The 24,519-nt window shown below is 41.9% G+C and overlaps 2 protein-coding genes across 3 annotated transcripts; both read left to right on the forward strand.

Annotated features, from left to right (window-relative positions):
- Window positions 1-8,550, forward strand: hnrnpa0a (heterogeneous nuclear ribonucleoprotein A0a). The gene is made up of 3 exons (XM_080036071.1): window positions 1-981; window positions 2,496-2,631; window positions 5,703-8,550. Exons 1-3 carry the CDS (start codon window positions 67-69, stop codon window positions 6,731-6,733), a joined length of 2,082 nt encoding a protein of 693 aa, XP_079892197.1. The 5' UTR covers window positions 1-66; the 3' UTR covers window positions 6,734-8,550.
- Window positions 8,551-9,227: 677 nt separating this feature from the next.
- Window positions 9,228-23,607, forward strand: klhl3 (kelch-like family member 3). 2 transcript variants are annotated; one of them, XM_080035237.1, is made up of 15 exons: window positions 9,228-9,293; window positions 10,804-10,962; window positions 11,402-11,508; window positions 11,789-11,910; window positions 13,200-13,362; window positions 13,623-13,732; window positions 15,906-16,022; window positions 16,481-16,630; window positions 16,771-16,888; window positions 17,465-17,662; window positions 19,003-19,104; window positions 19,202-19,330; window positions 21,453-21,593; window positions 22,095-22,238; window positions 22,360-23,607. In XM_080035237.1, the coding sequence occupies exons 1-15, from the start codon at window positions 9,274-9,276 to the stop codon at window positions 22,386-22,388; spliced, it is 1,809 nt and encodes a 602-aa protein (XP_079891363.1). In that variant the 5' UTR covers window positions 9,228-9,273; the 3' UTR covers window positions 22,389-23,607. The 2 variants fall into 2 exon arrangements, with proteins under 2 accessions (XP_079891363.1, XP_079891364.1); XM_080035238.1 differs by having other exon boundaries at window positions 9,258-9,293; window positions 10,828-10,962.
- Window positions 23,608-24,519: the final 912 nt, after the last annotated feature.

Here is a 24,519-nt window from a genome sequence, read left to right on the forward strand (position 1 = left end):
CCTCCATCTTGAGATTCGTGAGCAGTAGAAGTCGTTGTGTAATTACCAGCTCGCCTTTTTTCAAAAATGAGTGACCAGCTTTGCAAACTCTTTGTCGGAGGCCTAAACGTGGACACCGACGACGATGGCCTGCGCAAGCATTTCGAGCAGTACGGCACGCTCACCGACTGCGTGGTCGTGGTGAACAAGCAGCTTCAGCGATCCCGTTGCTTCGGCTTTGTAACCTACTCCACGCCGGAGGAGGCCGACGCAGCAGTGGCGGCTAGGCCTCACACCGTCGACGGCAGCACAGTCGAGGTGAAACGGGCCGTGGCGAGAGAAGACGCCAACAAGCCAGAGGCCCTTGCTAAGGTGAAGAAAATCTTCGTCGGTGGTTTGAAAGACGACATCGAGGAGTACCACCTTAACGAGTACTTCGCCCAGTACGGCGAGATCGAGAAGACCGAAGTCATCTCTGAGAAGGAGACTGGAAAGAAAAGGGGCTTCGGCTTTGTTTACTTCACCGATCACGACGCGGCAGACAAAGCCGTTTTGTTGAAATTCCACACAGTCAATGGACACAAAGTCGAGGTGAAGAAAGCCCTGACCAAGCAGGAGATGCAGGCGTCCGGCAGAGGCGGCATGTCGCAGAGGAGACCAGGCAGAGGCATGAGGGGAAATCAAAATGGCTACGGCAGCAGGGAGTACGGAGGCGGAAACTACAACTATGGAAATGGCGGCGGCTACAACGGCGGCGGTGGCGGCGGCTACGGTGGTTATGGTGGACCCTATGGAGGTGGCTACGGAGACCAAGGAAGCGGCTACGGAGGTGGAAACGGCTACAATGAGTTTGGCAGCGGCTATGGCCAGCATTCTTCTGGTTACGGCCCCATGAAAGGGCCACCCTTCGGCGGCGCACAAAGGAGCGCTGCTCCCTACGCACGAGGTGGTGGTGGTGGCGGCGGTGGCGGCTACCCAAGGGGGGGCTACGGTGGTGGCTACTAGAGACTGTACAGCGGAACATCACCCCATCACCTGCCATAAATGACCTCCAGCCAGGATTCGGACGCCAAAACTCAAATTCAGTAACGGGTCGTCTGCCGTGAATTCCAACAATGGCAGAGATACGGACACAGAGACCCCTCCCCCTCTAATCATAATGAAGACCTCAAAGCCCAAAACAGGTAGGAAGGTCTCTTCCCAGAAAGCGAACAGCTGTCGTTGCCGTTCAACTAGGACACGTTAAGATGAAGATTAAAACAGCGATCCCTTTTTATTATGTACCCACGCCGATGGCGTGTAGTTGTCGTTAGTTGGAATATTATTTTTTATTTGCGTTCTCATCTCGATGTAGGATTGTTTTGCTGACGACTTTTGTTATCTTAACGTTTGCATTTTAAGCAATTAGATTTTGTTTTTTCCTGGAGTAAACTTAGTGTGATTTCAATGTATGAGGATGAGAAACATGTTTTGTGGTTTTGGATTTCATAGCTGTCTTACTACTTATACCAATTTTGTATAATTATTCAGCAAAGGCGGGAACGTGACACTGCAGGATCCAGTCTCCTTGTTTCCTTCCCAATACTGTACTCGAACTCTCCTCATGCATAGTAATAGTTTCAGTCTAAATATTGTTAATTTTTCATTACCTGTAGCAATATCAAATGTATATTGTATACTTTCATGTCTGGAGAACAAAACCTACTGTTAAAACACTTGCTTATGTATGTTCATTTTAAATAAAACCTTATACCACTTAGCTTAGTTATTTTACTTATTTAACCAGGCTTCCTCAAGTTCATCCACAGGTTTTAGTGACATCTTCTTGATCTTTAGTTACATGGCATCTCTCCCAGTTTTTCCCCTTACATTCAGGTGGGTGAAATGGTTACAGAATGGTTGTAGTCTACCCACAGCCAATGCATGTAGGCTTTGTAGGGTTTGACCATGTTTTTAATGTGGTTTTAGACACTGCTAATTACTTATGTTTTTAACATATTTGAATATATATATCTATGTGGACTTTTATCTTTGATTATTCCTACATTTAGGTGTTCTTACTTGTATTCCAGTAGGCTATTCCAGCCAAAATAGCCCTAGCAGTTTGTTTTTAGGCTACATCAGGACCCTGTTGATTACCTGGGGTCGATTGTGATAGGAGTCTGAAATATCTCTTTAGGATATCCACATCCAGCAAACTAGGTATGTAAATCAACTTCACTCTGTGTTGGTCAACCATGTATGGAACATCTTTTGAGATGGAGCACATGCGTGCCATTAATGAATCCAAAACAACGTAACGCTTTATAAAAAATAGCACAATGCGTCTTAAATAGCTAAATATATATATCCAAAGGGGGGGGTATTTAATTTGGTTTAAATCTTAAGTGGGTTGGAAGGGGACCCAAATTGTGTTCCACCATTTAAGTAAAGTATGGAACAAGTAAATTGGTGTCTCATCCAAGGAACCTTGAGCTGTCCAGTTTCTCACTCTGTTTCTCTCCCATTTCCTCCAGGTTGCTACGGTAACCCGGGCAGGAGGACATCACCCTGAAAACCATTGGGTGTGTGTCTCCACGCAGATGTGGGACCGGAGAGTGGTTGTGACTTCTCCTCCTAAGGTGAAGTCAGTTTTCACAAAGGATTCCCCCAGTGTGCTCTAAATGTGCTTCAAAGAGATTGTTGAAGTTTTTTTTTATTGAAGGTTTGGAGGAGTTTTAATGTTTGGTAAGTTTTTGAAAACATAGTGCCCTAGTGTAATCAAAAGTTATTTATCCAGTAAGGGATCTGGCTTATTAAAATGGACCTGTGCAGTATCGCCCAAACCGAATAATTTTATATATATTTTTTAAATAGGGTTTTTTCTACTTGGGGTGAGGAGATCAGTTGTTAATAGTTCCCTCCCTGGGTGGTTTTGATTTAGAAGGATGGTATAACACCTGAAGAGATAAAGACACAGGAGTTTGTTTTCACTTAGGGCACTGTGGGTTTCAAACGACAATAAATTATTGATTTATTATAATGGTTGTCTTGTGTTTTTATAACTTCCGTAACACTTTTTTTTGTAAGCTTGGCCACAGTGTGGTTTATTTCCATTAAGCAATACTACAAATAAATAATACAATTTAACTGGGTATAAAGGCTTTACATTCGTATTTTTAAATGAAAGTTGTCTGTCGACTTGCTTCCAAGATGAGGAACAAGTGGCATGTTTTTATGGCTCAACATATGTCTCGGTAACTTAGTCAAGACATTGACCTCGGCAGTAATTTAGGTGTTGACCTTGATGTACTGCTCATTACCAAAATGAACGAAACATGTCTTATCCTTTTTTTTTATTGAATATTTTTGGGGAAAACAGGCTCATAGCCTTAAGTATATTCTTGTGGCTCTATCTACATTTAGACTGCTGTGCTCTATGTTGCACAACACCTTTGAATGATTAATTGAAATTGGGGTATGGTTGAACTGATCCATTACATCACTATACTCCTGTGTGGATCAGTTTGTAAGGGGTGCTCTGCACTCACAGCTGGTGAGAATATGTGTGAGGGATAAGTCCTTTAAACACATTGTATATTTGTAAATTTAAAGGACGCTACTCGTTTCTCAGTGATGTTCAATGCTTGGAAGTTTGCTTCCAATGCTTGATTATGACCAATCAATAGATCCTACTGTATGATATTAACTTCTCGATTTAGCATAGCCACTGCACTTCGAGACTTATAATGTATACTCTGGCTAAACTAGAGTGTCAGTAAAATTAACCCTACCTCAAAAAACAAGGACATGGGTAATTTAAATCCTGTCAGATGTACTGTGATTCAGCAGCCATAGTACTGTTTTAATTTATGCTTGACATGTTGGAGTGTAAATATTATTTGTGTTCTAACATTTTATAGGATTATAGTGCTTGACATTTTCTGATCACCCCATAGGAAAGGAAACCCCTGTTGTGTTGGCCGGGCTTTTTATGAATCTACAATAAATATATATTTTTTTATACACCAAGAGACTTGTTATTTTGCTTTCTTGCATTGCAGATTGTTTGGTTGCATGTCTCCCTTGTTGATACCTATTGATGAAGGGATTAAAAAGGCTGTGAACTGATGGTCACACTGTTTCCCATTGTATTGGACAGAAGGTGTACAGATGTGGCGAGGCCAAAAATCTAAAGATTGATGGATGTATTCCTGTATCATTCAAGAGGCTGGAATCACAGAAAATCGTCTGATCTGAATACATTCCTAGGTTGTTTGAGTACTGTAAAGTGTGTCCAATTCTACTCTTCAAACTTTTGGTGCCTGTATGGGTACCCTACCTGGCCATGCTGTAGTAATATAGTTTTTGTCATTAGAGTAAAGGCAAAGCAACCACCTGCAATTTCTACATTTTATTGTGGCAATTTCTAAGGTGCTCTGTGGAGTTTTCATGTAAACAAAAGTTAAAGAGTAAATGGAATTAGAAATCAGATGCATCAAAGACTATGAGCTGAATGGGAATCATTGTATGAAAAAACACTTGACTAGAATCAAGTCGGTTTTATTTTTATAGCCAATATCACAAATAATGTCCCCCAACCGGATACTGCAGCTCTCCTGTCCAAAAGTTATAAACAAGGACAATGGCAGCTATTACAGCTCCAACTGTCTTTAAATAGAGGCATGTTGCAGCATACAAACATTTCCTGTAGATTCTTTTGAACCAGGTTGGAGAAGCAGTTTGAAGTTTTTTTTTTCAGCAGGCTGAGATAAAAGTGAGACAAGTTTGAAAAACGTGAAAGACTTGAGCTGACCTACACTATTGAGATATATGCCATTTATCTACAGAAAATAATAAGTGGGCCGGTATGGTTCATTTAAACAAACGTGTGCATGATTAGTAGTTGACTTTGCATGTTAGTATACAATTTGATACAGGTTCAATAAGTCTGCATACACACTGTTGGTAAATAAGGGCCAATGTCTATCATTGCCCTTTACAATTCCCTCATTATCTAATCCTCACCCCAAGCCTGCTGGATCGACTAAACTAATTTCATATGAGATAATTTATTGAGGCAGATACCGGAGAAATAGTTTGATATCAAAATAATTTAGATTCTATTTAAAATTAAATTTGCTGCTTCTGACCACTCAAATCAACTAAAAATGTAGGTAACATTAAAGAGGCAGCTGCTGTTTTCAAAGTCTAAGTGTGACCAGTTTTCCTGTCTTCAGTCATAGCAAACCATTAATCACTTAGATTATGCCTGTATATATGAAAAATGTGTAGTGATTCTGTTCAGAAATAAGCGTATAGGCTATTATTGAACCGCTACAATCGACATATGGTTTGAGTCCTAAACTATCTGTATTTCAATTATATTCACTATCCTAATCTAGTAAAATATAAAATGTCGGTTTCTGGTGTATTTAAAGAACATGGGGCTTTACACTGATGTAAGTCTTCCTGGCTGTTACATTTATATAGGCATTATCTTTGCCTTGCAGTTGTGTTTGGTAGTTATGACTTAGAATCAGTGATAAAGGATATGGGAATTGATTGGGACATAGTTATATTAGGGTGATTTGTACCATACTAGAACAAAACGAACGACAACCAAGGCTGAAATCTACGCTTCCCTTTCTCCTCAGCAGATGAACATCAGATTTTCGACACCACTTGAAGGCAGCGGCGACGTGAATCGCCCAAGAGCCAATGGGGGTGAAGATATTTTCGAGTTGACCAATCAGCCACGGTTACGTCCTACGAAGACAAGTGCGTCGAGCGGCCCGCCCTGACGTCGTTCATTGAAGAAGAAGAGGGACGGTCTCGGCTTACCATCCTTAGAAGAAATTCAATCATGACGGACAAACTTTGTAAGCTTTTTGTCGGGGGTTTGAAGGTGGAGACCACGGAAGAAAGCCTCCGCCAGCACTTCGAACAGTATGGCGCTCTCACCGACTGCGTGGTGGTCATGAACCAGCAACTCGGACGGTCCCGCTGTTTCGGCTTTATCACCTACTCGGCACCAGAGGAGGCCGACGCAGCAATGGCGGCTAAGCCACATGGCGTCGACGGCCAAAACGTGGAACTGAAAAGAGCCATTGCGCGAGAGGACGCCAACAACCCTGACATCCTCGCAAATGTAAAGAAAATCTTCGTAGGCGGCGTGAAGGACCACATAGAGGAGGACAACCTAACCGACTACTTCTCCCAGTTCGGCGTGGTGGAGAAGGTCGAGATCATCTCTGATAAGCAGACAGGCAGGAAAAGAGGCTTCGGCTTTGTCTTCTTCGAGGACACCGACTCGGCCACCAAGGCGGTGCTGACCAAATACCACACCATCAACGGGAACAAGATGGAGGTGAAGAAAGCGCTGACCAAACAGGAGATGTCTACAGGGGGCGGCAGAGGCGGACGTGGTCGAGGCAGAGGCATGCCTAGCTATGGCGGCGGAAGAGGAGGTGGCGGCTACGGAGGCTACGGCAGCAGTTACGAAGGCGGCTACGGCGGCGGTTATGGCGGGGGTTACAACGGCGGCGGAGGAGGAGGATACGGCGGGTATGGTGGGGGTTACGAAGAATACGAGAACCCGATGGGGGGTGGCTATAGTAATGGTGGGGACTTTGGAGACGGCTATGGACAGCAGCACTCCAGCTATGGTGCAGTGAAGGGCTCAGGCTACTCCTACAGGAGCGGAGCGCCTTACAACAGAGGCGGTGGAGGCGGCGGCTACGGCCGGGGTGGTGGGTACAGCGGCGGCTATTAGTGGCTCTGGTTCCCTCCTGGTTTTCAGATGTTCATGGGGAAAATTCTGAATACAACGAACTTGAATTTACACAAACACGTACACACATGCACACATAAAACACAAGCCCAGGTGGGGGGTGAGGGTGTCTTTTTTGAGTTCAGTTTGAAAAGAGCAGTGCCCATCACCCACACGGAATGAATGAGACTGTCCTCTGGATCCTGGCTCCCTCCCACCCCATCCAAAACCCCATCTGTCCTCTTATTCCACACATTATGGACTTTACTACTAAGAATTGTGAATTTATTGAATTGTACTTTTGTTGTGTTATGGGGAAAGACATGTTTTGAACCATTTGTAAAAGCCGTAAATCAATGTCAGTCACTGCTTCTCAACTCAGAATTGAGTTTGTTTGTCTTGCAAACCAGCCAGATGTGTCTGTTTATTTTTTTTTGCATCATGAACTCAGGGTTTTAAGTGAAGTTGGTGGCAGTGTCGGGCAGCATGGGACTCGATTGCTTGAGTTTCTTGATCTTAAAACACATGTGACAGAGTATTTTTTTTGGGAGAAATGTCACAGTATTGTTTTGTTAACTGTTAATTTGTTCCACTTTTCCCGTCCCATTATTGGCTTTTGTTTAGATTAAACAGTTTGAAATCAATGTGTTCAGTTCAACCCTGTTTTATTCTGCTTTTATTAAAGTTTTTAATGTTTTGAAAAATCTTATCTAATCTCAGTCTTAATTCAAATCACTTGGTGTACATTGCATACGATTTCAAATTCATATAAAACTGGTAATTGGTGAATTTATGGCACCAGTTTATTACTCGGATAATCCTTTTGTTCATGAAGCTACCACCAGGAGGGAGTATTGCCTGTGAATTCATGAGTTTTCCACTTCATCAGCCATTTTATATCAAAAGACTAAATGCTGTGCATCACTAAAAGCTTTTTATTTATATGACAACTTTCAATACAATGAGCAAAAAACAAAACTTTAACTTGAGGATGATGCCATGTGCGGCCCCCTTTTGCGCCTACAATACTAAAGTTTTTTTTGTTGTTGGTAATTACACTGGCAGCAGAGAAAATTAAGAGCTCTCACTCTGACCCAATTTATGTTTACAAAATAGTGATTGGTCTTTCAATAAGAAAGCGATTCCAGAACAACATGAAATAAATATATGGCAATATACAATTATGTGAAAAGGCTTTTTGTTAAAATTTCTTATTCAACATGTTTAAATTAATACCGGGGAATAAATATCACAGTGCACTTCAATATATGAATACATTTCCAAGTGTAATTTCATGAACCTTGGGAATTTTTTTCAGGCCTGAATGCTGCCTCTTTGCCTTGGGGTACAGAAAGCTGACTTGTCCCATAACATCTGAGAAGATAGTTCTTAAGCTTGCAGCAGGTTAGAGAAGTATTTTGAGCCAAAAAGCATTCAGTATGTATAGTAGTAGCCTATTTTCAAGAAAAATGATTTGACACAGGAAGTCACTGTAAATATCTGAAAACTGGAGAATGTTCTGCACTTGTGTTGGTTGTGTTGCTATAGGCAGAGTGTGTAAATAAATACCCAGGGAAAAAAAGAGGAAAAAAAACATAGTGCATGTTATTTTTCACTGCACTATCAAACCTTTTTAATGTGAGTAAAACCAGTTAGCTGCCCTAGTATGGTTGGATCAACCTGTGTGGCCCCAAGCTTTGTTTGTGTGCCCCTTTTGACCTCAATCTACTGCCCTCCATGAAACCTGCTATGTACTAGTAAAGTCGAAGCCACCAGTAGGCTTTATGATGGAATAAAACCTGATGCTTGACTAAATAAAACATTATTTTGAATTATGTGAATTCAATGTCTGCATGATATGGCTGCATAATGCTCAATTGATATTGTACTACCCAGGTGGTTTCATGTTATATTCCGCCTTAAAATGGAATAGTAATTGGAAACATTTGTATGATCAATTTATCAATTAAGTAATTTTTCAGTTTGGGTATATTTCACTATTTTCAGAAATGTTCAAGATCAAGCGTTTGTTTGATTATTCTGGGAAACAATCATGTGAAAATAATATAATCATAAGTAGCCTCACATATGCATATTGTAAACAGTAAAACTAGCGAAAATCAAGTCAAGAACTGAATTTTCTATTTGGAAAATAGCGACGCAACATATTATTTATTTGTGTAGTATGAGTAATTTATTATTTTACATTTTTAAATGTAGGCAGGCCTAGTAGCCTGTTGTGAGGGAGTGATGTGGCTGTGTAGGAGATTCTCCTTTATATCAACTTTGGACGTTCGATAAAGAAAAGCATTTTAATACAAATGTATAAATGCATTCTATTAAACCTTTTTTTGGTAGGGAAGCAGTCATCCAAAAAAAGCAAAACTCATAGGCTGTATGGTAAAACAATGGGTAAAACTGCATGTGTGAGTGTATAGTTTAAACTGTGGAGTGTTGCATCTCGCTAATACACGAGCTGTGAGCGGCTGCGGCGCGCTGCTGCCCGCGGTGCTGTGTGTGTGTTTGTGTGTGACTCCGGGAGGATGGACGGTGTGTCGTTGGGGTGAGTTTGCTCAGCTGTAGGGATTATTTAGCAAATCTGTGATTCACGCTGCTCCTTCATCGGTTGGGTTACATTTACCCCATATGGTCCACCGGCCATGAATCCAACACAGACTGTGCGGACAGTTTTTCTCCTGTCTCGCGAGCGCAGGCTAGCCCTGGCCCCTGTTAACCAGTTAGCTTGGGTGAGTTAGCCATAGCACCATTGGGTGCCCAGCTGATGCGGTTGAGTTGCAAATCCAACTTCAAAATGAACATATAGGCATTCGGTGACTGACATCAAGTCGTCGCTCTCATAGACAGTGAGTGGAGTGTTGACTGGCTCCCAAATTAGAAGTTTTTAACAACGTTTAAACGGACATGTGGAAGTTAAGTTCGGTAGCTATCAAAAGCTTGTGTATAATGGTTAGCAATGCTAAGAGCTAGCCAGCCTGACCAACTTAACACTCCGCAAACTCAAACAAACATTGTCTCGTGAATTACTTTTTGATATTTGGACTGGTTTTCTGTAAACCCTCAGTCGTGAATGAATGTGCAACGCTTGTTATACGGACTTGTGCTGTTGAGTCTTGCATTAACCTTCTAATCATGTGGCTTTGTTAATGCTGCATCATTATTTCTTCTGTTTATTCTTCGGTTGTCTGTGGAGAAGAGACGGGTCATTGTGAGAGTCAGGACCTGCAGTACTGTTCATGAACACACTCATCCATTCTCTTAGTAGTAAATAATGTGAAACATGGCAAAACCTGCTCATGTCCCTATGGTCTCACACTGTATTGTTTTCTTTCTGCCAACTGCAAAATTAAAACAAATATTAAAGTCTTACTTTACGCGTTGTCAAATGTTGCTTGGATAATAAAAACGCCAGGTTTACTTGAGTGACTTCAGGCTTCTTTGTGGAACATTGGGTAAACAGGAAATGTTTTTGTTTTTCCTCTTTTCATTGTCTTTCTGTATGAGGAGGGCTTAACAGGGCAGTATTTTTTTCTTATAGTGCCAAGTCATTGAAAAGGTTCATTTGATTCTATGTTTACTGTTATTATAAATATATATTTTTTAAACTTATTTTGATTCTTTTTTTCTTCGGTTCATTCCATTTCTATTTTAATGTTAATTCTTTTACATTTATATTTGAAAGGACTCTGCATGTAATTTCTATATCGCAAAGCACATTGAGCTGCAATTCTTGTATGAAAGGTACAATACAAATGAAGTTTATAACAATTATATTATCATTATTAAAAAATAACAAACACATCCCATACATTAATACATATTTTTGTGTGCCGCCTTTTCTTTCAACCAGGGAATAACCCCAAATAGAGGGACATTGAAATAAACTTAAAATGTTTTCCTGTGGTGCATAACAATAATTACAACCTTGTCAAAACAACATGTTCGAACTTCAACTCAATCAACAAAACTTTGTTTCATTATAGTTTTATAGCATTTGATGAAGCCTCTGAAAGTAGCCTAACTGTTTGGGTCACCATCTATCTCCAATGATCCAGACACTGCCTCTCATGTCTCACCAGTCTGGTGTCTGCACCGGCCTCACCACATCCAAACTGTGCTACCGACCCCGAGGAGGACACGGCGAATGGAGGGATGCACACCTTCAACCAGACGCATATGAGGAAGGCTTTCCAGCTGATGAACGACCTTAGGAGGTGTGTTGCTTTCTGTCAGTGCCATTCGCCGTGGCTGCTGCTTTGAGCCGAAACAACAGACAGCACATGCAGCGTACTGAAGCTCCCAGGCAGATGAGCATTAATCGTATAGGGAATGGAAAGATTTATTTATTTGTTTCGTTTTTGATCCTGATTTAAATTAGAGAAATATGTAATGTATGACACATCTTCAAGTTAGACAAGAATGCTACCATGCCTGCCAGGTATCAACATTTAAACATTTCACCCCCAACTCCATCAAATCTAAATATTCATAGGAATGTTCTACTACAACCCCGGAGATTAACAACATACATTTCACATTTGCAGGCAGCCGTCTTGTTTATACTTGGCTTTAAAGACAAAGTTATCAGAAAGCCTTGAGTAAATGCAGATTAAGAGTAATTACTTAACTACCCGTTTCTCTCTCATACTTCAGTAAAAAGATGCTGTGTGATGTCCAGCTGCTGGCGGGCAGCGTGGTAGTGCCAGCTCACCGGGTGGTCCTGGCGTCCAGTAGCCCCTACTTCTGTGCCATGTTCACAGGTACACCATTGACCGTATAAATGCAGTAGTAATTTGACTCCCAATCGTGTTATCTGGGTGTGTAAGCTTGAGTTTGAGAAATTCAATTAAGTACTGTACGAATTCAATCCCGGCTAACTTTTTTACATGTATTTTTAAAGTCAGGTTTCAGTCGGGAATTGACAGAAGTCAAGTTTCTCTTAAACCATGTAAACGTACTGACTGTTGTTTTGCTTTGCATCATATCCGATGTGTCTGACTGATGTTTGTATGTTCGTAACTACGTTTGTGTGTTTTTTAGGCGATATGAGTGAGAGCAAGGCCCATCAGGTGGAGATCAGAGAGGTGGACGGACAGACACTGAAAAAACTGGTGGACTACATCTACACAGCTGAGATAGAGGTGACGGAGGACAACGTCCAGGTCAGTTTGTGTGTGAGAGAACAAGGAGTTCTTGGTTCAGTTTGCAGTTCAGTTTGGATAATTAAAACAAAGTTGCGCTGCTGCTCCCAACAAAAAGATCTGGGGCATCATTTATAAACGTGGCATACGCCCAGAAGAGGGCCCTCGCCACTTTCTACACAAACATTGGGATTTATAAAAAAACAAACTTGACGGGAAGATGTGCGATCCTCCACGTAAACTCTGACCCATGGGTACGTACAGAAAGTGGAGAAAGGTGAGGTGCAGATGCCTGAGGTGCAGATGTTGAGTACAAAGCTGGTAATTGTTTTGAGCTGTGCTTTGCTGTGAAAGCCGTGTATTGAGGCCTCATTTATCTCTGTGGCATTTACCTTGAATACATGCAGCGGGATCAAGCAGCAGGCAGGATACTTCCTCTGATTATTAGCACAGGAAGTCTGCATGGAGAGAGGCAGGAAATCCTCCCACTGTTAGCAGCGTGCCTGCCTGATTTGCTCACTTCTGAAAATGTGACGTCTATGTGCATGTTTTGACTATAGGCTAAGGTTCAGTTAAATATATTGCTTTTCATTTCTTGAAGCAGCTCTCACTGTAGAATGTGTGTGTTGTTTGTGCTGCCCTCAGTCTAACAGTCAGTGTAGCTAGGGTGGAACAGCTGCTTGAGGCTTCAGGCTGCTGAGCACAGCAAACAAATGTGACGATAACAATACAGACTCAGAGCATGAGTGAGTGTTAGGACGGAGAGGTGAAGAGGCAGAAAGTGACGGACTTGGTTATGTTTATTTGTAGGGACACAGTAAAGAACTTCCCACACTACACTGCCTACCTGCCCCTCTGATTGACACAAGAAGAACCCCTCTCATTCACTTGAATCAGGCCAGTCAGTTTGCGCAGGAGGCTTCAGTGCTGTAATTTTGTTGAGCAACACACAATCACCTAAAGATCAAATGATCATGCTATCATGATAATGTTCTCATTGTCACCAGAACACAGCACACCTCCGTTAACACAGCCCTTTGGCTAAAGGACCAGCCACAGTGAAACAATCACAGTGCTTTTGAAAAACACCTTTACAGATGCATGTTGGCTTGTTGTTTTGAGTGGATGGCTAATAATTAATGACCAATTAACTAAGTAATGAGTTGTTCACACAGAGTAGATGTTGGAAGTTAGCAGCTAACTGACTTCCAGCTAGTAGTATTTGTGCCCTACCATGTTATTTTGGAATATCTCTGCCCTCCTCCCACCAGTTTTACATTGACTTCATCATGTGTGTGACCTCATCACAGGTTCTGCTGCAGGCAGCCAGTCTCCTGCAGCTGATGGACGTCCGTCAGGTTTGTTGTGAGTTCCTGCAGTCTCAGCTTCACCCCACCAACTGTCTGGGCATCAGAGCCTTTGCTGACCTGCACACATGCACACAGCTTCTGGACCAGGCCCATGCATATGCTGGTAAGCTTCCCTATGGGTACACTGCAAATCCTGACTCATCTTAGCTGGTTTGTGTGTCTGTGTCTGTGTGGTAATGGTTAGCTTCACCAGCACTGAAAAGCTTGTTGAGTTTTTGAATGTCATGTTCTAAGTGATGTTGAGAAAGAACACATAAGGAATCTTTTAGCAAAAACATGCTAATATTTGACCAATGCTGGATGTTGTGTTTGAATGTTTCCGAGCTCATTAGCTAAAATATTCAGTTTGTTTGTGTCTCTCAGAGCAGCATTTCATCGAGGTGGTGCAGGGAGAGGAGTTTCTGGGCCTTTCTCTGCAGCAGGTGTGCAGCCTCATCTCCAGCGACAAACTCACTGTCTCAACAGAGGAGAAGGTCTGACATCACTATGCCTGTGCATTTAACAAAAGCAGTTATTGTCTTTACTTGTGTGTGAAAATGCTGTATATGTGAGAATAACCTTCATTAGAGACATTTTTCAGAAACACAGAACTTAAGAGATAAGGACCACATGGAAAGGGAGGACAGTAAGAAATTGTAGCTTAAGTGGGAGCTGTCACAGATCAAATCAAAATCAAATCAAATCAGTTTTATTTGTATAGCCCAAAATCACAAATACATTTGTCTCAGTGGGCTTTACATTTCATACAATATGATATATGATACAATATGATATATGATACAATATGATATGACACCCTGCCCTTACACCCTTAGCTCGGCTGAGAAAAACCTCCCAGTAAAAACCCTTTACCGGGAATAAAAAAAAATTAAGAAATCTCAGGGAGATTCGACAGAGTAAGGGATCCCTCTCCCAGGACGGACATACTGCAATAGATGTCATAAGTAGAGAAAAACACGAAGGAATTTGATCATTGACCAGGTGATTACATGGTAATACTAAGTAAAGTGTGAATAGTGTGGATGCAGGAAGACTTCAGATACTGCCAGAGGATCCACACCGTCTCGTCTCCACCAGGGAAAACAGACAGGCATCATCAAACTCTCTGCGTCTGATTTGCTTACCTTGTCAGCAGAAGTATTCCAGAGAATGGCGTGTATGTCTGCTGTTAGCCAGTCAACAGGGAGTGTGTGACAGAGCATCTGTTTTTCAATCCTGCTGTCTGAACAGCGGATGTCGAAGTGACTGCTGGTACGGTCAGACAGAGTCGCAGAGGGCGCTGTCATATCGTCTGTTCAATGTCAAACTGGCTGCAGCAGGAATTGCCACGGAATTATCCGCTGCAATTTATTAGTGGGTGGGTGGATGGATGGATGGATACAAAAGCCCCTTTTTCGTTTTCATTCTGAGTGGGATGGATTTGAAACTTATGTTGAAAGTTCTAGTGCCATCATAGTGAACTAAGTCAATCCTGTGTCACACATAGGCAGTCAAGACTTTAAGAATGAGAGCTTTATGGGAGCTTTCACTCATTATTCAAAGATGGTTGTTAACTTTGTGCTCAAACCAGATACAGAGTCAACTCCTAAAAAATATATTTTCATTGCCTTAGATAATTTCTCAAGAACTAATCTTTACAAACAAAGTGTGTGCTTCCTTGTTGAAGTTCTATTAATGATGATGTTGAATTCAATTTAGAAATATTGAAGTTGGCTTCGATAGGGTTTCTCCTACAGTCTGTATGGTGTTACTCGAACTCTGCATATGTGGCATGGTACTGTCAAAAGTAAATAAAAGTTATGATCTGTATTTTTTTTTTATCTATTTTTTTTTGGCATTTTTATGCTTTATTGATAGTGTAGAGACAGAGTTGAAATGGGGCAAAGAGGGGAGTGACATGCACAGAACGACCGCAGGCTGGAATCGAACCCGGGTCCGCTGCTGGCCGAGGCCCATGGGGGGGACGCCCTACCAACTGAGCTAAGGGCGCCCCCCTGACCTGTATTTTTCACCCCAATCCCACTTCGATAGCGAAGGGAGACTGCATTATTTTTGATTAATCTAATATATATTAATAATATATTAATGTAGTTTCATTATGCTGAATTTGATTACATTATAAATGTGTGTATTTTTGTGGCATGTGTAAACCTGAGGTAAAAGGAGGTTGTACTGTATTGGTCTAGAAGTTGTATCGTTTGAACTAGGAAAAAAAATAAGTCTGTGGAGTCGATGATTAACGGTCCACTCCCCTGTAACTACCATCATTGCTTTGCCTTTGTGCATGACAGGGCTGGGCCAACGGGAGATGACCAAGTACAACTGTGTGTTAGTCACATTCACTGAATCACAAAGGTCTGCCACCTCTGTTATGTTGATATCCTGCTATGAAAGAGCAGCTTCAACGATGCAATTCACACAATCGGTCACTTAAATCATTGTAACAGTCTGGGGTGTGTCTGAAGAACATTTAACAGGTCCTGAAACTCAAACACACACAAGCACAAAAAGAAAGTGCTTTTGTATTTTTAGGTCAAAGTGGAGGACTTTAATAATAAATCTGAACTAGTTTAAACAATTCACTACCTGCCATACCCTGTGATGTTTTCTGCATGGCTGCTGTCTGACTCTCCATCGCTGTCCTAGGTGTTTGAGGCGATGATAGCATGGATCAAGCACGACAAGCCAGCTCGTCTGGAGAACATGCCCAAACTGATGGAGCATGTCAGACTTCCACTGCTCTCCAGAGATTACCTGGTGCAGGTAAAACCACTTTTCTGTTCTGCTCTGCTATCTCTACACATAGACTGTATATAAGTCTCTACACCATGTTTCTCTTCTCCCCCCCAACACTCCCACCTGCCTCGCTGTGCGTATCACTCACATAAAATATGTTAAATAATGTTGTGAGTGCTATGAGTAACAGTATCAGTCAAGATTCTCATTCATTAGGATCATAGAATATCTCAGAATACTATAGCAAATCAGACATTCTGGCTGTCCGTCTGTCTGTCCTCCCATTGCTCCCATGCAGACACCCAGCAAAACCAAATCAGGAACCTTTTTTTTGGTCATGACTTAAAATATGTTATGTGGGAGAAAACTAGTTACTGCACTGCTGCATGGATGTGCAGGTTAAACGGTATTGGTAGCTATAATAACATGAGACAGAACTATTTTCGTTAAGGGGAAACGTGCCTGAAATGTGGTGCCTGTTTCAGATCGTGGAGGAAGAGGCTTTGATAAAGAACAACAACACCTGTAAAGACTTTCTCATCGAAGCAATGAAGTATCACCTGCTGCCGGCCGACCAGCGGCACCTCATCAAAACAGACCGGACGCGGCCAAGGACTCCCATCAGTATCCCAAAGGTACACAGACACTCGCGGCGCTCAACAACACAGTAATGATACATTGTGTGTTTACTCTAGTACAAAGCAGCTGTATCACCTCCTCTTGCACACATACTGTACGTAATAAATGAAAGGGCTGACACTGTGTGCTTGTGCAGGTGATGATCGTGGTGGGCGGCCAGGCTCCTAAGGCCATCCGCGGTGTGGAGTGCTACGACTTCCAGGAAGACCGATGGTACCAAGTAGCAGACATGCCATCGAGACGCTGCCGGGCAGGTCAGCTGGTGCACTGTCTCTGTTTTTTCTATTTGTCTCTGCATTTTTCATGTCAAATCTGGATACCTCTAAATTCTAAATTCTGCAAATTTACAGTAGTTGGCACCAGGACATAACGCCAGGTTGGATATATATTGTGGATGTTTGACTTGCACCTACGTATACTTAACAGTACAATGAAACAACTGCACAAATTCCCCTCATAAATGCAGAGAATTAGTTCACTCCGTTTTTGAAATGGTCCCAACCTACAACCCACCTTACTGAAAAACATAAACACAACCTTGCCTAAATGTGAAAGTAAATGTATTAGATTTTAAATAGGAGTCTCTGCAAGTTGATTCCTCCACTTAAAACAAGTTGAAACTGCTGAGTCCGCCTGAAAGACAGGGAACCAAGACCTGAGCTATGCTTTGTAGTGTAATGTAAACAGGCACTTGTAGGGTGCTTTTTAAAGTGTCATCAGTGTTTGGTCAAAAACAAATAATGATTACATCCTGAACCGAGCGCTTGTGTATTGCAGGTCACAATCATTGCATTATCCCACACGCTATGTCCTTCTGTCTTTGTGTCTAGGAGTTGTTTCCATGACAGGCCAAGTGTATGCTATCGGGGGGTTCAACAGTTCACTGCGGGAGCGGACAGTGGACATGTACGACGGAGTGAGAGACCAGTGGAGTGCAGTGGCAAGCATGCAGGAGAGACGCAGCACACTGGGAGCTGCAGTGTTGGCAGATTTACTGTACGCTGTGGGAGGCTTTAACGGAAGCATAGGTACACAAACATACTTACACACCAAAAGGGCTGCGCAATTGCAACTGAATTAGTTTATAATATCAGGTGTATACTCTTATTTCTTGTCCACTGTAAACAATAATTAATGTCCCTGATAGACAGGTTTGGGAAAAGCCTTTGTAGATAGATAGATAGATAGATAGATAGATAGATAGATAGATAGATAGATAGATAGACACTTTATTGATCCCTTGGGAATGCTCCTTCAGGGAAATTAAAAATTCCAGCAGCGGTAGTACAGATAATACACATAAAAAAGCAAGAAAAACACAAGCTAAAATGCACCAGTAGACATGGTAAAAAAATAAATACAGGTTTATATTTATAAATAAATACATTTTAAAAAGAAGCAGCAACAGCTGTTAGCAGCAGTTATTATATCATATTTGTGTTCTTTTTTTAAATAAATGGAGTGTGTACCAATAAATAAATAGATTATGCAAGCTCGATCAGTCTATCCTATTTCTATTTTTCTTTATCCACCGTATTCCTCCTGCTGCCCCCTCCTCCCTCCAAGTGCGGAGTTGTGGAGTGTGATGGCACGATGGACAAAGAAGTTTTTTAGTCTGTTGGTGCGGCATCTGGGGAGGAGCAGCCTGTCGCTGAAGGAGCTTCTCTGGTTGCTGATGACAGTGTGCAGAGGGTGGCTGTTGTCATCCAGGATGGCCAGAAGCTTCTTTGTGGTTATTTTCTCTGCCACTGTCACCAGACAATCCAGCTTGAAGCCGGCCACAGAGCCGGCCCGCCTGATGAGCTTGTCAAGCCTGGAGGAGTCCCTCTTTGTTGTGCTGCCTCCCCAACACACCACAGCGTAAAAAAGGATGCTGGCGACCACCGACTGATAGAACATTAACAGAAGTTTACTACAGATATAAAAAGATCGCAGCCTCCTTAAAAAATACAGTCTGCTTTGGCCTTTCTTGTAGAGGTGGTCGGTATTGATTGCCCAGTCCAGTTTTTTGTCAAGGCACACTGCCAGGTACTTGTACATGTTTTGGTTAGAAAAAGTCTGGGAAAATGCTTAATTTAGAATAATACATTTAAAATTATCTCATCTGGCTTAGCATCCTTATCTGGTTACCACACAAGGGGGAACAGAATATAAGTACTTAGTCATTAATTAGTTACTTAATTACTTAGTAAAGTACAGTAACCTACTACACTGCAGTGTTTACAGTAAAAACAGGAGACATGGCAGCCATTTTCCTCTCTTTTTTGCAAGCTGGATGCAAAGTGTTCACACCTACAGCCTGATCATCACACACAACTATTTTAACCTCCTAATGTGTTTCTGTTCTCTCTGTTAATGTGTCCTTCAGGTCTGGCCACCGTAGAGGTCTTCAATAATAAAACCAACGAGTGGATGTATGTCGCCTCCATGAACACACGACGCAGCAGTGTGGGGGTCGGGGTGGTCGATGGTAAGACAGAAGTGTGTGTGACTATTGTTATATCATATGCCATTTCAAGTGAAAGTAACCTTTTTGAATGACCACCTGTCTGTCTGTCTGCCTACAGGTAAATTGTATGCAGTAGGAGGCTATGATGGAGCATCCCGTCAGTGTCTCAGTACTGTGGAAGAATACGACCCTTTCGCTGATCAGTGGTGTTATGTCGCAGACATGAGCACACGGCGCAGTGGAGCAGGTACACACACACACCCACAGTATTCTAAACTGCATGACGTACATAACACAAGCAAGACGCGACAAAAAATTTCGATTTTTTATTTTATATATACCGTACTTTCCGTACTATATGCCGCACTGGACAATAAGCCGCAGGTGTTATAATGTTTAATTACCATATGTAAGAGTTCGTGCACAGAGGGGATTGTCGGGAAAGAGATGGCTGCTTGAGGAAGCTCCCACATTTCAACAAACAAGTTGCATATTTGCATAACGTACGTAAGTGTTACCATTTTGTGCAATAGTAGCTATTAGGGATGGGCACGAGTGTTTTCGCTACTCGTGTGATCGCTTGCATTCCTCGAGGATCAATCGATTCCTCGTTAAACTTTTTTCTATTTTAGAACGCAACGCATCTGTCTACAGAACAACGGTTGACCGCAATAAAGCGCTCAATGCTTATGTCAAACAGTCACAGTTGCCATATGATATTAAGGATTTATTTTCCACAAGTTTAAAACACATTTTCCTAACTGAAAGTAATTAAATAAGCGGGCCACAATTTAAACCGATCGAGTAGGTCTGCGGTGGAGAGAGAAAAAATAGAGAGAAAAAAAGCATGGGCTGCAGTTGGCTAACATTCAAAATAGACATTTTAAATAAGAAGGGCAGCAATACAATACAATTATTGTCCTACAATTTAAACACATAGATAGGCTAAATAACTCACCAAAGCAGTAGAAGTAGTAGGCTAGTATATCCAACCGCGTATGCTCACTCCTGTCCGTGACTAATTACCGCGACTAATTCCTCGTTAACGGAACGTTACACCGTCGGCTTTTGAATCTCAATCCTATATTCCATAATAAAGGCTTCTTATCGTTTGCTCGAATGTGCCCGAAGTCAGCCTGGCTTCTGTACGTGCCTTTCCAAGTTTTCCAGCACCGCATTCTGCACGGAGGTGGCAGTTATTTGCGGTTTCTGTTTGACACAACGCTTAGTTTATTTAACTTGGATCCAAATATTTAATTTTGTTAAACTTTACATCCGTTTTGTGCCGTTTTGTACACGTATATAACATTTTAAAATAGGGGTGGCCCGCCGGCCGGCCTAAAGGCTACAAACACTAAAAAAAACAAAAAACTATTTTCCTCATCCACCAATCGAGATCATTTGAAACGAGGAGTACTCGAGTACTCGATTACTAACGCCCATCCCCAGTAGCTGTGTAATAACAGGGTCGAAAAACGGGGAAAAAGTCGCGGCTTGTAGGCCGAAAAGTACGGTATTTATTTTTTATGTCATTTGTACATGTTTTTCAGCCTGGCACTGTCATTTGTGTGTGTATGTGCGTGTGTGTATATAATTAATATTGTGTCATTAACTAGAATACAGCACATGATGCTGTATTCTAGTTAATGACCAAGCCCCAACCACAGCGAGTTCTATCAGCATCCAATGCGGAAGTGACACAAATTGTAGTTCAGAGTGGCCACTAAGACGTGGTAACATAAACAGAGCAATTTCTCATTGACTCCCATGTTAAATATGCAGTTTTCACAGCATTAATAAACCTATTTAAGGCCTGGTACAAAAAAAACATTCTAGTCTCTATGTTTAGTTCATATCTCTATTACAACACTGAGGGGGTTGAATTTTGTTCTATTAGGCTAGTTTTTTTCTATTGGAGGTTAAAATGTATGAGTAAATAGGGGCGCGATCTCTTGAGTGACAGTTAGCCGCCCGCTGACCCTCACTTCACCTCGGTGGTATACGTCCCCCCCCCCCCCCCGACGTCATATCAATGCCGCTTTTCGGTAAGAGGAATTGAGGCGGAGTAAAAATCTGACAAGATGGGGACGCGCATAGGCCAGGAGGATTAGATGCAGTTGAAATAACTGAGGTCAGCCTGGATGCTACATCCATTTTATATACTATCTACTGTACGTTAATGACACAATGTCAAGTAACTGCATATGGTGCAACAGCAGCACCTGGTGGACAGTACTTGAAAGGAATATTGCCATTAATTTCAGTGAGCACAATGACTGCAGGTCAAATGAAAAAAGGAAATTAAAATCTATATTCTGGTGTTATGACATCTGTCATCTGAGCTCACTGTGAAGCGTCTGTGGTTCCAGGTGTGGGTGTATTGGGCGGTCAGCTGTATGCAGCAGGAGGACATGACGGCCCTCTGGTGAGAAAGAGCGTGGAGTTGTACGACCCTCATACCAACACCTGGAGACTGGTCTGTGACATGAACATGTGCCGGCGAAACGCAGGTCAGACCACGACTACACACACACACACACACACACACACACACACACACACACACACACACACACACACACACACACACACTAGATATCCCAAATTAGTGTCAAATGTTGCTGTGGTTTCAAGAGCATATTATCACTGCTGCTGAAACAGCTATTCACAGAAGCTCAAAGATTGAAGCCTGACGTTCAGTATGAAAATTTCAACTGAAAATTGGCCTTTGTTGTTTTAATTGATACTAGTTTTGGAGCCCCACAGATCAAGGGAAGTCCATATTTGTTATTTTTGTCCTGATGAACACATGGTGACATATGATTTTGTTTATTTCACGTACAAAACACTAACTGTGAACATTACCTACCAGTGTACATTGTATGGAGCTTGAATCTTACTTAGCTATATTGGGACAGCCCTAACCTTGATGACTTAACATAGATAACATATGCAATGGGCAAAGAAATGTATCGGGATTTGTTAAATGTTGATAAATGTGTGTCCTTAAGGTGTGTGTGCCATTAACGGGCTGCTGTACGTGATTGGCGGAGACGACGGGTCCTGTAACCTTTCGTCTGTAGAGTTCTACAACCCGGCCACAGACAAGTGGAGCCTCATTCCCACAAACATGACCAATGGACGCAGCTATGCCGGTGAGTGTCATCGTGCCACATGCTACACTTCCATGTCATTGAGACAAACACATTACATCCAGTACCTGTTAATGTAGCCGTTTTCACTCACTCACTCCGTTTTTTTCCCTCCCTCCTGCAGGAGTGGCAGTGATTGACAAGCCTCTATGACCAGGGGCCTCTCCCACAGCATGAGCTCTGCGTGGGAAGCCGCTTTCACAGAGACTCACACTGACGTCTGAAACTCCACAGGCCACTGGAGAAATAGCGCCTGAGATAATCTCACCAAATGGTCGGGACGCCCTCATTTCCGATAATCAAGGATGCATCCTGGGGATTTTTTCACGGTGCTGAACTACAAATGGATTTTGTTGCCGTGTCCAAAATGTTTTAAGGACACTGTTGCACTAGACAAGAAGAAGTAGCCACACGATAGTAGGCTTATACGAACTTTGACTTGGTGAGATATTTTCAAATGCCAAGCACATATTGAGTGGCTGTATCAGCTTACACAAGTCTCGCTCAGACGCCGTCGTCTTCGCAAAGAACTGACAGAGCTAGGTTGTAAGGATGCTCTGTGATGTAACAGCGGCCTGTATACTGAGGTCTTACCTGGAAACCTTGGCATACCATGGGGCCTTTTTTATTATTATTTTTTATTTTTATTGAAGTATGAGACTGGCCAAAGTTCCCTAAATATAAATCAGCTTATGGCAACTATTTACCATGTGCTGAACGTGACGGGTCCAGCTGTGGAAGTACATTGAAACCAGCTTTCTGGAGAGTCGCGGTGTTAACGGAGCTGTTGCGTGGAGTCTTTGAAAATCCAGCAGCCTGTACCTTGAGCCTGGACCTCTGCAAGATAATTTAAAGAATGTAAAAAAACATCTTATATACACATGATCATATTTCATACTGTTGAGATTGTTTTTAAAGAGGTTAACAAGCGCTGCTGAGACTTCCGAAACAGCAGGACTTGATTCTGTTGTGGACACACTACTGATGCACTGATCACTTGCACTGACTGATGCTGCCTGGCTGTTCTCACTGATTGGCCGGTCAAGACGCCTGCCCGTCTTTTTTGACTGTCCGACTGAATCACTGACCTGCTGTCTGTTACCAATCGCACTCATGGAAGCATTTAAAGTCACCGCTCAAAGGCCAATAATGTCATCTGAAATTGTAAAAAGTGCCAGTTATGATCATCAGAATAATGCTGGAAGTCACGTGGTGTTTTTATCTGGTATTATCGAACTGAAATAATAAATTATTTCTGTTTATTATGTAAGGGAGCGTGTCAAAATGCACTGGAGAAAGTCAAGTGTCACATTATTATGTAGAAGATTTAAGTTTTTCTATTTATTGTTTTGGGACATTTGATCACATTCGTTCCTGGCGTTCCACTCACACATTCATTCAGATGTTTTTAGGTGTAGTTATTTAAAAGACTGACTGGTGCCATAGCTTTTGAGGTGAAAAGATTTATAGGATCCGTTTTAATGGGAGGTGAGTGACCTCAGCCGACTTTTCATTTCTGCCAGCGATCGTCCAGAAGCTATGGAGTATCTGAGCCGCGATCAGCTATCATTTCAAGGCCTTCTGACAAATAATAGTACATAAATACACTAAACAAACCACTTTACTGTTGTTTGTGTTTCATCCATTTACAAGTCACGTGTATAACTTCAGCAGTTTCCCAAAGTCAAACGAAAGGTGAGCATGCAGTCGAATGAGCAGCTTCCTGTGTTGCATATTAAGCAACACAATTTCTCTTTTAATCCACTCCAGCTTTCGTTCTATTACTTTTCCCTGCGTTATAGACACAAAATAGTGACTCTAGTGATCAAAACAACATGCAATGTGGTTGATGATGATGTGTCATGTTTTATGTTGTCATGTTTAAATAATCTATCTGAAGCAAATTAAAGTCTGTTAGATGATGTTTATATTGTTCTGGATAGAAATGGAAACCAGTGGATACACTGTAAACAATTGGCCTTTCAAAAGTTAGTTATAGCCTAATGATATGCAATTTGATTAAAACTGGCCAACCATCCACCAAAAAAGACAGTTTGTTGATGTTCAATGTTCATGAAGTTAAGATGAACATTTGGTGTCACCTTTAGGAATCTCAATACAATACACTGATGAGATTCTGCAGAGCTAGTTAAGAAGCAGTTAGGTAAAGGTATGGCTGATTTGTCATCTGCCATACCTTTACCTAACTGAGTGATAACTAAGTGATATATATACAGTATATAGACACTCACCAGCCACTTTATTAGGTACAGAGGTTTATTTT

Source organism: Ammodytes marinus (genome assembly GCF_949987685.1).
Source record: "Ammodytes marinus genome assembly, chromosome: 10".
NCBI classification, from domain to species: Eukaryota; Metazoa; Chordata; class Actinopteri; order Uranoscopiformes; family Ammodytidae; genus Ammodytes; species Ammodytes marinus.

What these genes read in the sequence shown, in the direction of transcription:
- hnrnpa0a (XM_080036071.1), top strand. Translation starts at nt 67, where the DNA reads ATGAGTGACCAGCTTTGCAAACTCTTTGTCGGAGGCCTAAACGTGGAC. An exon ending in GGGGCTACGGTGGTGGCTAC is followed by an intron (nt 982 to 2,495) that starts TAGAGACTGTAC and finishes CATTTCCTCCAG; the next exon opens with GTTGCTACGGTAACCCGGGC. An exon ending in TTTCACAAAGGATTCCCCCA is followed by an intron (nt 2,632 to 5,702) that starts GTGTGCTCTAAA and finishes GATATTTTCGAG; the next exon opens with TTGACCAATCAGCCACGGTT.
- klhl3 (XM_080035237.1), top strand. Translation starts at nt 9,274, where the DNA reads ATGGACGGTGTGTCGTTGGG. An exon ending in CCAGGCCCATGCATATGCTG is followed by an intron (nt 13,363 to 13,622) that starts GTAAGCTTCCCT and finishes TGTGTCTCTCAG; the next exon opens with AGCAGCATTTCATCGAGGTG. An exon ending in CCAGAGATTACCTGGTGCAG is followed by an intron (nt 16,023 to 16,480) that starts GTAAAACCACTT and finishes TGCCTGTTTCAG; the next exon opens with ATCGTGGAGGAAGAGGCTTT.